The following is a 12,254-nucleotide window of genomic DNA, read 5'->3' on the forward strand; positions in this document are numbered from 1 at the left end:
ATCAGAAATGCTGAACACAAGTAATTTATCCAGAGACCAACATACGACTAAATGTCCAACACAGAAAAGAGCAAAAATGCCCTCTGCAGTATGGAGCTCTCTCTTACAGACAGCACGAATTCAGCATCCAAAAACTAAGGTAGGCAGCTATTGCTGAGTAATCCCATTCAGTAACTCAAGAACTGTAAGACAAACCAGAAATAATGTCCCACATCGGTCCTACAGCCCCTGTTTAATGAAGGAAGACTTCTCCTTACGCAAATTATTTTTTGTCTGAAGAATATATTGCTTCCTCCCTATTGCTCTGAGGTTACTCAGCAGTTTATAGTACCTGCAACATGGAGGATTTTATTGCTGTTATACTAAAACCTTATTGCTGGAGTTCTCACTGTTTGGAGAAACAGTTAAAATAATACAATTAAAATACAGGCTTTGAGGTTGAATGGATGACTAAAACTACTACAGCAAATTTAACTTCAGGTCAGATACGTTAATAAATAAAAAAGAACTTCAAATCTTGAAAATTGACATTATGATGAAACTACTTCACTGTACCCAGCACGGTGAGTTCTGATGCACAGGTGTGCTTCAGTGGGACAAAAACAATGACATTCCTGCAAGCTGTCCAGATTTCTGTCAGTTTCAGAGGTATCTTTACATGGATACTGGCACCAGACCCTAATGATCTGAGGCCTACACTGTTACTGCCTACAAACTCTAACATAAAAGCAGTAAAATACTTCATTTCAGAGTCTGAAAAGCAGCTGTCTTTCATGCATTTCTTCTTATGGAAGTGAGGTAGGTGGCTTCATACCCACAGCCCAAGAACTCATTCAGAGGTGCATTTAATAGCATCTCACTACTACCGTAAACCATGCTAGAGCTCAATCTGACAGCTATGGACAAACCAAGGTCACTGACTTCCAGAAGGATTTTCTGGCCTATGCTGCCAGAATGTCTCAACTTCAGACCACTTCTCAAAGAGCCAGCACCCTCACTGGCATCACAGCAGTAGCTCAGGAGGCAAAATCATGTTTCTCACCTGTCTGTGGTGAAAGGTAAACGAGTTACTCATCAAATGAGGGCAAATCATGCCCCTGTGAGCCGTTGGGGTTTTTTTTTTTGGTAATTTCTATAATTAATCCTTCTCTCCTCTTTTTGACTCGAATCATTCCTGAGGAGAGGAGCTTCCAGTCACAGATCTCTGCTCTGGCACAGGGAAAAGGCCGGCTCTCCTGACAGCATTAAACGCCATGGAGGACTTAAGCAGCCTGTGGAGTGAGGAAGATGACAAGGAGCAGTGTGAAAGAGGGGATGACATGATTTCCCTCTGTGCTGTTGTTTTTTGTTGGTTTTTTTTTCCTAACTTCCCTGCCACCCAGGTGTTGCAGAGAGAAAAACACTCGTGCCTGCAAGGCAATGTGAGAAGATGAGAACAGGTCTGCTTAAACAGCAGAACGGCTGCCCTAGGGACTGAATTACGGTCACAGTTGTAGCTGCTCATCCTCACCACACTTCTTCAGCAGTTTGATTCAGAGGAACAAAAAGAAAAAGAAAACAGCAAAAGGAGGGGGCTAGATGTATCGCTTTAGTGTATCTCAGCTGTTGTCTTAAGAAGTGCCACTCTATATTATCCAGCCTCTCTACGTTATTCAGTTCATGCCTTCTACCCCCATTTAATCTCAGTACTTTGCATACTTGCAAAACTGCACTCGTATATAGTGTGGATATTTATGACCTGATTATTTCTTCTACAAAAATCCGTAACAAAAAAGGAACCTGACAACGACTGGAGCATCATGAGCATTCCTAAGCAGATAAAGAACACCAACACCCTACACAGAGTAGGGACCACATCCTAACTGTGTTGAGAATCTGTAAATGGCAGTGAAGCCAAGGGAGCTGCGAGTTCACAGCTCTACAGACCATGCCACAATTACCAAACTAATCAGCTTACAAACAAAGAGCCAAATATCGTGAAGGTTGAAGCAGGTAGATAATGGAATTTGAACCCAGCATTGCAACTCAATTATTGCTCATAAAACCTCTACAGAGCCTTGTTTGTAGACAATTCATTCACATTTGAGATTCAGCACTGCGTACAGCATATGATTCTTAACGTCACAGAAAGCTACAGTCATCCAAACATCCATGTGAAAAGGACAGGTTCCATTTGGAAAAATCCAGACCAGCAACACAGTTGTCTCTACTATTTATACTACACAGGTATATTATTTCATTGAACTGTAAATATTGCTGATTTTACACTCGAGATTTTTTGTTTTAACTGCAATTGAAGACACTGAAGCAACAATACAGTATGCCGACTGCGACATTCAAGGGAACATAACCTCCTACTGATGTCAGGGCATTAACACATGGAGCTCCCATTAACGCCAGTGCAAGGAGCTCCCATTAACTCCTATGCACTGACACTGGAATAGACAATGAACTTCATAAATCTCCCAGAAATATTTCCTCTCTGACAATCAAGTCTTGAAATTAGAAAGCAATGTTTTATTTCTATTGCTTTCTAATGTGGCTCCAGTAAAAGGTAAGAAATAGCTTTAAACTTAACCACTCATGAGAGGAAGCTCTGCTTTTTAGACCAGAACTATCATCGTATAATGAAGAGAACTGACATGCATACAGCGAGAAGAACCCCAATCTGTAACGGACAAAACTGCCAGAAAAGGAGACAATCTTGATTCAAGTTGCAGTTCTGGTTGCATACAATTATGAACCAGGTACGCTCCGAGAATTTATAAATTTCTACATTTTAAATTACAGCAGAATAGTGAAAACATGTGGCAATCGTTTTGACTTAGTAACAAACTTTCATGTAGATCCAAAATATTAGGTTATTCCATTTGATATTTCACTACAGAAAAACAAAACTTGTCTGAGACACATCAAAGTGTTGCATCTGTTACAAATGCAGCCAGAAGAGACCATGTTGATTCATCAACTTCAAAACTCCCCAGTGAGTTCTTTTAAAGTTAATAATATAATGAGGCCTGATGTCCCACACTTAAGAGAAAACATCGGCCTGACTTCTGAGTAAGAAGGCAAAGCCTATCTTCTGTTTCAATATCCAGCCAGAACTCGGTCGAGAAGTGGAACTCTATAAAAATAATGATCAACTTAATTCATGCAGAGATGTAAAATAAAAGCTATGCAAGTACTTCCTCACTCACAGCAAATTCATTGCACTGAGATTATCACAATAAATACTAGATAAATCAGCACAATTGGCCATTATTTTGAAGAGCATTCTCATGATATAAAAATGGGTTTGTGGGAACAGGGCAGTGGTTTTTTCCTTCTTTTATTTTTTTTTTCCTACTGTTTTAGTAAGAATTAAGAGGGGAAACATATCCTGACAACAGACTGTAACATGCAGTATGGCTGAACTCAATCACATAAACAATTTCAAATGAGGTATGCTGTTTAAATCCATTTTTAATTAGCAAACTTAATGTAAAATCGTGGCAAGCATGGCAAAGTCTAGATTATATATTTATAACAAAAAGACCCTGAGCAACATCATAAATCTGTAAGAACACCGATTATTTTGATTTTGGAAATCTCCCTTTTAAACCATTTGCTTCATTTTGGTCACTGGGGTTTGCTGTTCACAAAAGGTCAGCACGTCCTGTGGCTCTGACTGGAACCCACCACACGCCTCTTAATGAATGCATCTAAACCAAAGACACGGTCACAGGGATGGCTGGGAAGGAAGGTGTTAAGGAGCGTCCTGCTGGCCGCCAGTCAGACATCGCTGGGCGATCTCGCTCTCTGAGACAGGTTAGAAGGAATGCAGCCACAGCAGACGAGCCACAGCGCTTTCTGTATCTCCTGGTTTCTAAAAGCATATATTACAGGGTTGATGATGGAATTGTAGGTAGCAGGCAGGAGGGTGGCATAGGTATATATAGAAGGATAGGTGTAATCTGCTATTAAAGAATAGAGCGTAAAAGGCATCCAGCAAGCCGCGAAAGTCCCCAAAATAATGGCCAAAGTAGACACTCCTTTTCGGGTGGTGACATAGTGGGAAGTGGCCAGGAAATGGTGCTGCAAGGCAATCTGATGGGCATGGCGCATCACGATTTTACAGATCTGAATGTAGAGCTGCAGCATGAGGGCAAACATAAGCAAGAAGGAGACCGAGAGGACCGCCGCGTTATTTTTAGTGAGCGGTCTGATAACACTGCAGGTGGATTCATCTCTGAGGCAGTTCCAGCCCATCACAGGCAGCAGTCCGATACAGATAGCTGCTCCCCACAGCAGTACAAGCATGACATAGGTAAAAGTGACAGTCCTCTCCGAATTGTAAGTCAAAGCGTAATACAAGGAAAGGTACCGATCGACAGTGATAGCCAGCAAGCTGCCAACGGACGCGGAGAAAGAGGCAACAATGAGTCCAACCGTCACCAGTTTGGTGGCTTCCGAGCGCAGCAGGTACGCAAACACGAAATTGACGATAAGTCCGATCCCCGCCAGGAGGTCCGCCAGCGCCAGGCTGCCTATCAGCAGGAACATGGGCGCGCGGAGGCTGGGGTTATGGAAAATGATAAGCACCACCACGGCATTCTCGCAGGAGATGAGGGTCCCCGAGGTGCACAGGACAATGTCCCAGGGGTTCACCCAGAGCTCTGGCTCCGGCTCCACCACGGGAACCAGGGAGGAGCCCGAGGCGTTCTCGGTAGAGCCGGCTTCTACGCGGTCCTGAGGCAGCCAGCTCGCATTGACCGTCGGCTCTTCATTCATTTTAACCCCGGTTCTTCAACGGAAAGACAGGGTTTTACCGCCCGCACGCAGCGCTGCAGGCAGCGCCCCGAGAGCGCAGCGCCCCGGGCGGCACCGCCTGCCAGGAGGGCTCTCGTTACATAAACGGCACCGCAGACGGAGGTGGGTACCCGGAGCACCGACCCCCGCTGAGGGAAAGCGCGACCCCCCCGCCCCGCAGCGCCGCTGTGCCGCAGCCGCGGTGAGCGTTACGGGTGAGGGGGCGGCGGTCCTTCCCCGACCCCCCGTGAGGAAAGCCCCGCCCGGGGTGGGGGGCTGAGGTCCTCCGAGGGCTCACAAACTCCGCGCGGGCACCGCAACCCCCAGGCAGCCCTCCCCCCGGCACGCACACACCTGGGCTGTCCCGGAGGACGAGGCTCGCAGGGTCCCTCCGAGGCGGCCGCCCTCCACCACTCGGCGCCAGGGGCCGAGGGCGCAGCGCAGGTGCGCGCGCTCGCCCCCCCCCCCCTCCCCTTCTCCTGCGCGCGCAGCGGTTCGGGTGAGAAGAGGAGAGGAGAGGAAAGGGAAAGGCGGCGCGCGCGCGGCCACGTGGGCTCTGCGCGGGAACGGGGGTTCGCCTCGTGCTCGCGCGCCTGCGCAGATGCCTCCTGCTGCGAGGCGGGAGGGAGCGGGTGGGAGTTCAGCGCTTGGTCGGCTATATACGAGAGGTCCTCGTGCAGGGCTGTAAGGCAGGAATGTAATGCAGGACAGCCTCCCTGTGATACTGGAACAAGGATGTGACATTGGGGGTTTGGAGTAGGCAGTGAGGTGGGCTGAGAAATGGCTGACTGGCAGAACTCAGGAGGTTGTGGTCAGTGGCACAGAGTCTAGTTGGAGACCTGTAGCTGTGGGCTTTCCTTTAGGTCAGTGCAGGCTCTGTTCAACGTGTTGTTGAATATGTTGTTGTTTTTGTTTGACATGTTTATCAGTGACATGCACAAAGGGATAGAGTTCACCCACAGCAAGTTTGCTGATGATACAAAGCTAGGAGGCTGTGTTGCCATTCAGCAAGACCTGGACAGACTGGAGAGTTGGGTAAAGAGGAAAAGGGCAACAAGGGCAAAGGGGGAAGAAAAACCACATGTGCCAGTACAGGTTGATGGCTGACCTGCTGAAAAGGAGCTCTGCAGAGGAGGACCTGGTGTTCTGTTGGGCAGCAGGTTGGCCATGAGCCAGCAGTGTGCCCTTGTGGCCAAGTGGGATCCTGGGATGCATTACAGTGTGGCCAGCAGCTGCAGGGGGGTGATTCTCCTCCTCTACGCTGCCGTGGTGAGGCTACATCAGGAGTGCTGTGTCCAGTTCTGGGCTCCCCAGTTCAAGAAAGACAGGGAACATATGGAGAGAGTCGAATTGAGGACCACAAAGATGACTGGGGCTTAGAGCATCTCCCTTATGGGAAAAGGCTGAGAGAGCTGGGGCTGTTCAGTCTGGAGAAGAGAAGACAGTGGGGATCTCTGCTGTTCATAAATATCTGAGGAGTGAGAGTCAAATGGTTGAAGCGAGGCTCCTTTCAGTGGTATACAGTGACAGAGCAAGGGTAAATGGGCAAAAACTGGGATGCAAGAAGTTACATACAAACATGCAAAAGAACTTCTCTACTGTGAGGGTGACAGAGCACTGAAACAGGTTGCCCAGAGAAGTGGTGGAGCCTTCTTCTCTGGTGATATTCAAGACCTGTTTGAATGCTTTCCTGCTCAGCCTGTGTTAGCAGGGAACTTGCTTTAGCAGGGGTTGTACTGGATGATCTCCAGAGGTTCCTTCCAAGCCCTGTGATTCTGTGTTACCTCTGGTCAGGGCACTGATGAGATTAGTATTTGAAAGCTGGATACACTTTTTTTTTTTTTTTTTTTTTTAATGTACTGAGAAAGAAGAGAGATTCAGAGAAAAGTCACAGACATGGCATTGAAGACCTGAGAAATTGCGTCATAGTGAGGGATTTATAGAAGTTACTCTTTTCAGTTTCTCTAGGAGAAAATTGAGAGATGACTGGATTAGAGCATTCTTTCACCAGGATTTTATACGCCTCTAACAGAAAAGGGTATAATGCCTGGAAGCCAGTTAGGGAAGTTCAGATTCAAAATCAAGCACATTTAATAGCAAGATAATTAATCACTGGAGCAGTGCATCCAGCACAAATGATTTCCTCTTAATACCTTTTAGGAAGATGTCTTTATGAAATAAAAGTTTTACGTGTGCAAATGCCAGAATAAAAGCTGTGCCCCAAATTAGTAACACCTGATTTTTATTTCCTTATAGGTTATGATAGCAGGGAAAATTTTCTCTTAACTCACAGTTCATTCTCTTTAGGTAAAAGCCCATGATGGTCTTAGATGTTTGGAAGCTATTCCTTCTCGCTTGGGTGCCAACTGCTTTTAATAGCCATGGTTAGCATAAGGCATCCTCTGTCAGAGAACTCTATCTTACCTAATAATTGGTTCGATGTTTGGAATCTTCAAAAGTATCTGACTTGGGGATATGTTTCCCTGAATGTACATCTATTTTTATTTTTTTTAACCACTGTTTCTCTTTTCTACTTCCTTTAACAAAGCACATGGGTACATTAAATAACTATTTTGCTCCTCTTTTTTTGATTTGTCATGGTTGGATTATTCTGGAACTGGGTACAGTGCACATTGTTTATGCTTCTGTGCATCTTTCATCTATTTTTTGCTACATCTACAACAAGTGCTTTCATGCCAGTCTCCGATTACTGATTACGAATAAAGCTTGAGATGCACGTGGTATGCAGTGAGCTTCTTCAGGCCACCACAAAATACATTAAGTTCTTCAAAGGACCACAGAGGACGTTGGTTCTGTGCTCACTTCTCAGGCTTTTTAAACCAGAAAACAAGACATACATAATAAAAATACTAAAAGGTGTATGTTATCATGGCAAAAGTTTGTACTGTGAATCATTATATTGAACATGCTTAGGTGGAAAGGCTGGCTTCCAGCTATATTTGGTTGCTCTGTTTGCTGGCAGAGTAGTCTCTCAAAGCTGAAAGTGATTCAAGGTGTGTTGATAATTCTAGGTATTTAAAATGAGATAATGGGCATCCTGAGTATTAAAAGCATGGGGAATATTTCTGAGAATGTTTCTGAAAGGTGTGTTCAGTTATAATAGAGGAGGTGACCAAGTTCCCTGACAGAAACCTGTCTATACTCCTACATCATATATATATGATGATTTAAATTATGAAGCTTGTATCTTGGTGGAAATTGTGATAACGATGCTTAAAGGTATGTTATCACACCTGAATGCTGGAGCTGGCTACTATTGGAGGCAATATTTTCATGATTTTCTTAACCAACTATGTAACCTGTACGGTAGGCAAAAGAGAGAAACAAGAGAAAAAGATGCGTGAGCTTGCACACATTCATAATCTGAGCACTATAGACCTGAAGCTGCTATAAAGCTCACAAATGTCTTTTCAAAATTGCCCAAGTGGAATGTACTGCAATACACAGCAGCAAAATTAGCTGTTAGGAGGTTGGATGGATGGATGGATGGATGGATGGATGGATGGATGGATGGATGGATGGATGGTCCAACAAGATGCTCTCATTGTGCAGAAACATTGAAGTTATTGTTTATTGACTGCTTTCTGTGATGTGAACTGACGTCTTTCAGTGAGAGAGTTCTAACTGTCAGCTTGCTTGGTGGCCAAATAAACTGAATAGAAGGGTTTGACTTCCTCTTTTGTGTCAGAGGAAACTATATCTCAGCAATTCTTGACATCCACCATATTTTTCAAGAATTATTACCTTCATGAAAATGATGCTGCACTTTAATCCATGTTATCAAATGAAGTTAAAATGTAGTTCAGGAGGAATCCACTGGAAAGGAAACATTTGCAGCTCTGCTATGAGATAATCTCTGAATGGAAACACCTTTCCGAATTGGTGCCTCTCACGCTTCAAATATAAGGTGCTCTTTTTCTCTTCCAAAGCTTCTCAGGAAATATTTGATATTGAGAAGTATTCATCATTGGCTATTTTGAATCCCGTTTGAAGGAAGCATGTTGACAGATTTATTAAAAAGGTAAGGAGTATTCAAAAAAGTCTTACAGAGGTCAGACTTGTTGGTCCAAAGATTTCTCTTGGCCTTAAGTGCTAAGAGACTCAAAGATTTCTGAGTTTTATCTGATGTTTGTTCTGAGTGCTACTTTTATCTGCATCCACTTGGTAAATAGCTGAATATGCTTTGTAGGCTTTACTTCAGTATGCCATACTTCCAGAAGTGTTCTTATTTTCTATAGAAAAGAGGTACATTCACATAATTAATGCGACACCCCATAAAATACCATCTTCAGAACCCTCCCTGCTTCTCTGACTGCTTTTACTATATTTGGCTAGTACACACCAAATTAATACTCAAACAAAACTGTTACTGATGGCACAGTACATTAGACAGAGCTTGGTATCAGTGACAAAAGGCCAAGCATCATCACATGAACTTTTAATTTTTAATTACTTCCACAATCTCTCTCAAAGGTAAAGGTGTGATGACAAGAGCTGTGTTTCCTATTGGCTCATTTCCAATCTGATGTGAAACAGCGAGTAATAGAATAAAGATCCTAATGTACTTTCCACTGATGTTCTGACCATGACGCCCTTCTGTTTGAATCCCTAGCTAAATGCACTTGTTTTCCCCTTTAAAATACACTGAATTCCACCTGCCCTACGATGCTCTGAATCCACTCATTTCTGCCATCCTTTTTTATACATTAACTCTTGGCCTCCCCACACTATCCAAACACCCACTGGTGTTTGCTGAAGAACTGCATACGCATGAAGTACACTGCTGGGCTCAAGTGTTCAACTGTAATTGTACTGTTATATTGATAATGAATGACTTATGCTGAATTTCCATGCGATTGCAGGACTACTGAAACTTCAAGGGCTGGGTTTGTTGATGCGTTTTCCTTTGGAATGTCCACCTCAAATAATAAGCACTTTACTGAAGTATTTTTTAACTTACAGGCATATAGTAATCAAATGATTGAACTTGGCATTTAAACTATAAGCTGCAGAAATCTCTGGAGTAATTACTGTTTCGAAAAGAGCAAGAAAATGACTTTAATAACTCTAGGGCTAACTATAGCCTATGATGAATTATAAACTAGATCATAGGCTTCTAGTATTTTACTATCTGGACAGTGACCCAGAACAACCTCTTTCTGTGGCCATAAAAGTGATTAATTTTCACAGCTCGTTCATCCATGGAAAAATTTTCAGCTAAGATGACCAGTCTCCGTAATGAGAGTGATTTTAAGTAAACCATTTCTGGGGTTCACAGAGAATCTACTAAAAAAGCTATTATTTGTAACCATTGCCCATTCATACAGTGGAATTTATATGCACACATGCTAATTGTGCATTTACTTATATTTTTGGTTTAGTGATCATGCTGATATTTTTTTTTTTTTTAATACTAGCAAGAGATCTCATTTAAATTTTAAAAAGCTTTGAATTGGGGATTTTAAATTATGTATATTAGAGTTGAAATTAAAGCTTGAAAATTACATGCTTATTAGCAGCTGTTGTCTAAAAATTAGTGCATGGTCATAACTCTGGGGAGTTGTTATAACGCTGGTGTTTCCCGAAATGTCAAATGCTTTATACATCTGACATTCAGATGGTGGAAAGAGGAACGGTGAAATAAGCGACCTCACAGCTGGTAATTGAAAGCTGGCCTTAATAAGTCAGGTCTACAGGGCTGCTCAGCTGCTCATAGATGCATTAGGTGTGTGATTAAGTATCTGAACCTGTGAAGATTTATAAGAGCAATCATTATTCACAGCAGTCATATGAATAAAGAATAATACTGTAAAGGAGATTTTAAGATCAGTGGGAAAAGGGAGATGAGCAGAACTGGTGGCTCATCGTGATTTCATTTATAAGGCCATAAATCTATCGCCTCGTGGCTCCCCTTCTACATATTTGGGATCAGTGTCTGATATTTAATTATCCCACGGATGTGGTAGGGAGTTTGGGGCTGATGCAGTGACAGTGCAAACAGTGTAACTGTACAGCTGCTGTACACGTGTACAGCTGTATATCATGTGGCTGAGAACACTGGGCTGCACCGGCTTGATCTAATGGAGCAGTAAATACATGCCCAGTAAATACAGCCAGTGTTTCTATTGTGGTGAAGCATAGGCAGAGTTCTTCCATGTGTATTTAAAATATGTTAGTGATCTCTGTCCCTTGCTATTAAGAAGAATGAATATTCAGGAAATTCCTGAGATGAAACAGTTGTGAGAGTGATGCTTGATTATGATGATGGCTCTATCCTTCAACCTGATGGTTTGTGGTGTAATTTTATCTGCTCATTCTGTTAAAAATTGCTCGCTGGGGAAATCACAACCACTAAAAGCATTTGGGGATTTCAAGCCTGGTAGAAGGATTTTTCTCTCATTTGTCTCTCTCTCTGGCAAGAGCTGAAATATAGCACTTCTTCCCAGGGTTGAATGCGGGGAGGGGGATGAGTGGGACAAAAGCAATTGGAAGTGGTTCTCCTGAGAACCTTCCCAGGGGAGAGCACCACTTCTGAATCTGCAGTAATGTTGTTCCAGTGCCTTTGTGTGAAATTAGTCCATACTGATAGCTTAACACTCTGTAACAAACTCATTCATGGCACTGAGGAATCCAGCCTCATTTTTATATCTTGTTGTTTCCTTTGATGTGGGCTTGGTATCTATCTCTCCTGGCAAGTCCTGGGCTCTTTTTTTAACAATCTTGCTATATAGGCTGCTATAACCCATTAGGCTTCAGCTGTTCCCAGGAGAACTGCTGTACGTGCAGATAACCACCCCAGCAATGGCCTGAAAAGAAGCCATAGTAATCCTCCGTCCTCATTTATGGATGCAGTGACTGATACATTTCTTCTTTCCATCTTTTTCTTTTTAAACCTCAGTGGCACAGCTATGATTTATAGCACACGAAACATGACAGAAGGTAGCAAAGTGGTCAGATGAAGAAGTATAGGGCTGACTATTTGCAACAAGAGAAGTTTCTGAATTCCCACATGGTGATTATTATATGAAAAGAGCAAATATACCTTTGCTTATGTCCACACAACTTTAATGTTCTTGTAATAGAAATGCCCCAAGCCATGAACTGTAGCAATTCTAGCAAAAGTATTTCTTACTCTTAGATGTTTTGGGTCAATTCTATGGACATTTCTTGTCAGTTTGAGACCAGCCTTGTTTTCCAACCTGATGTGCTAAGCAGGACAGACTGTGATTAGAGAAGCTAGGAAAGATCTAAGTGACAGATACAGCTTAGGTTCGTCTCCATCCTGGGTGGTGAATCCAGTGGAAGGACCTCAGTATCGTTACTGCTGCTGTTTGTAGCACTGTCCTTCTCTGCTTGCTGAGTGCACAGCAGGACAGGGAGGTCTGGGTGCACCAACTGGTGGTCATGTGGTGGTCTGAAAGGCACCCCATTTGTGACTGAAAGTA

At 43.3% G+C, this 12,254-nt stretch overlaps 1 protein-coding gene across 1 annotated transcript; it reads right to left on the bottom strand.

Annotated features, from left to right (window-relative positions):
* Positions 1–3,771: 3,771 nt before the first annotated feature.
* Positions 3,772–4,776, bottom strand: GPR12 (G protein-coupled receptor 12; the record flags this gene model as incomplete). The annotated part of the gene is made up of 1 exon (XM_079540804.1): positions 3,772–4,776. The coding sequence occupies exon 1, from the start codon at positions 4,768–4,770 to the stop codon at positions 3,772–3,774; it is 999 nt and encodes a 332-aa protein (XP_079396930.1). The 5' UTR covers positions 4,771–4,776.
* Positions 4,777–12,254: the final 7,478 nt, after the last annotated feature.

Source organism: Tetrao urogallus, assembly GCF_951394365.1.
Source record: "Tetrao urogallus genome assembly, chromosome: 1".
Taxonomy (NCBI): Eukaryota; Metazoa; Chordata; class Aves; order Galliformes; family Phasianidae; genus Tetrao; species Tetrao urogallus.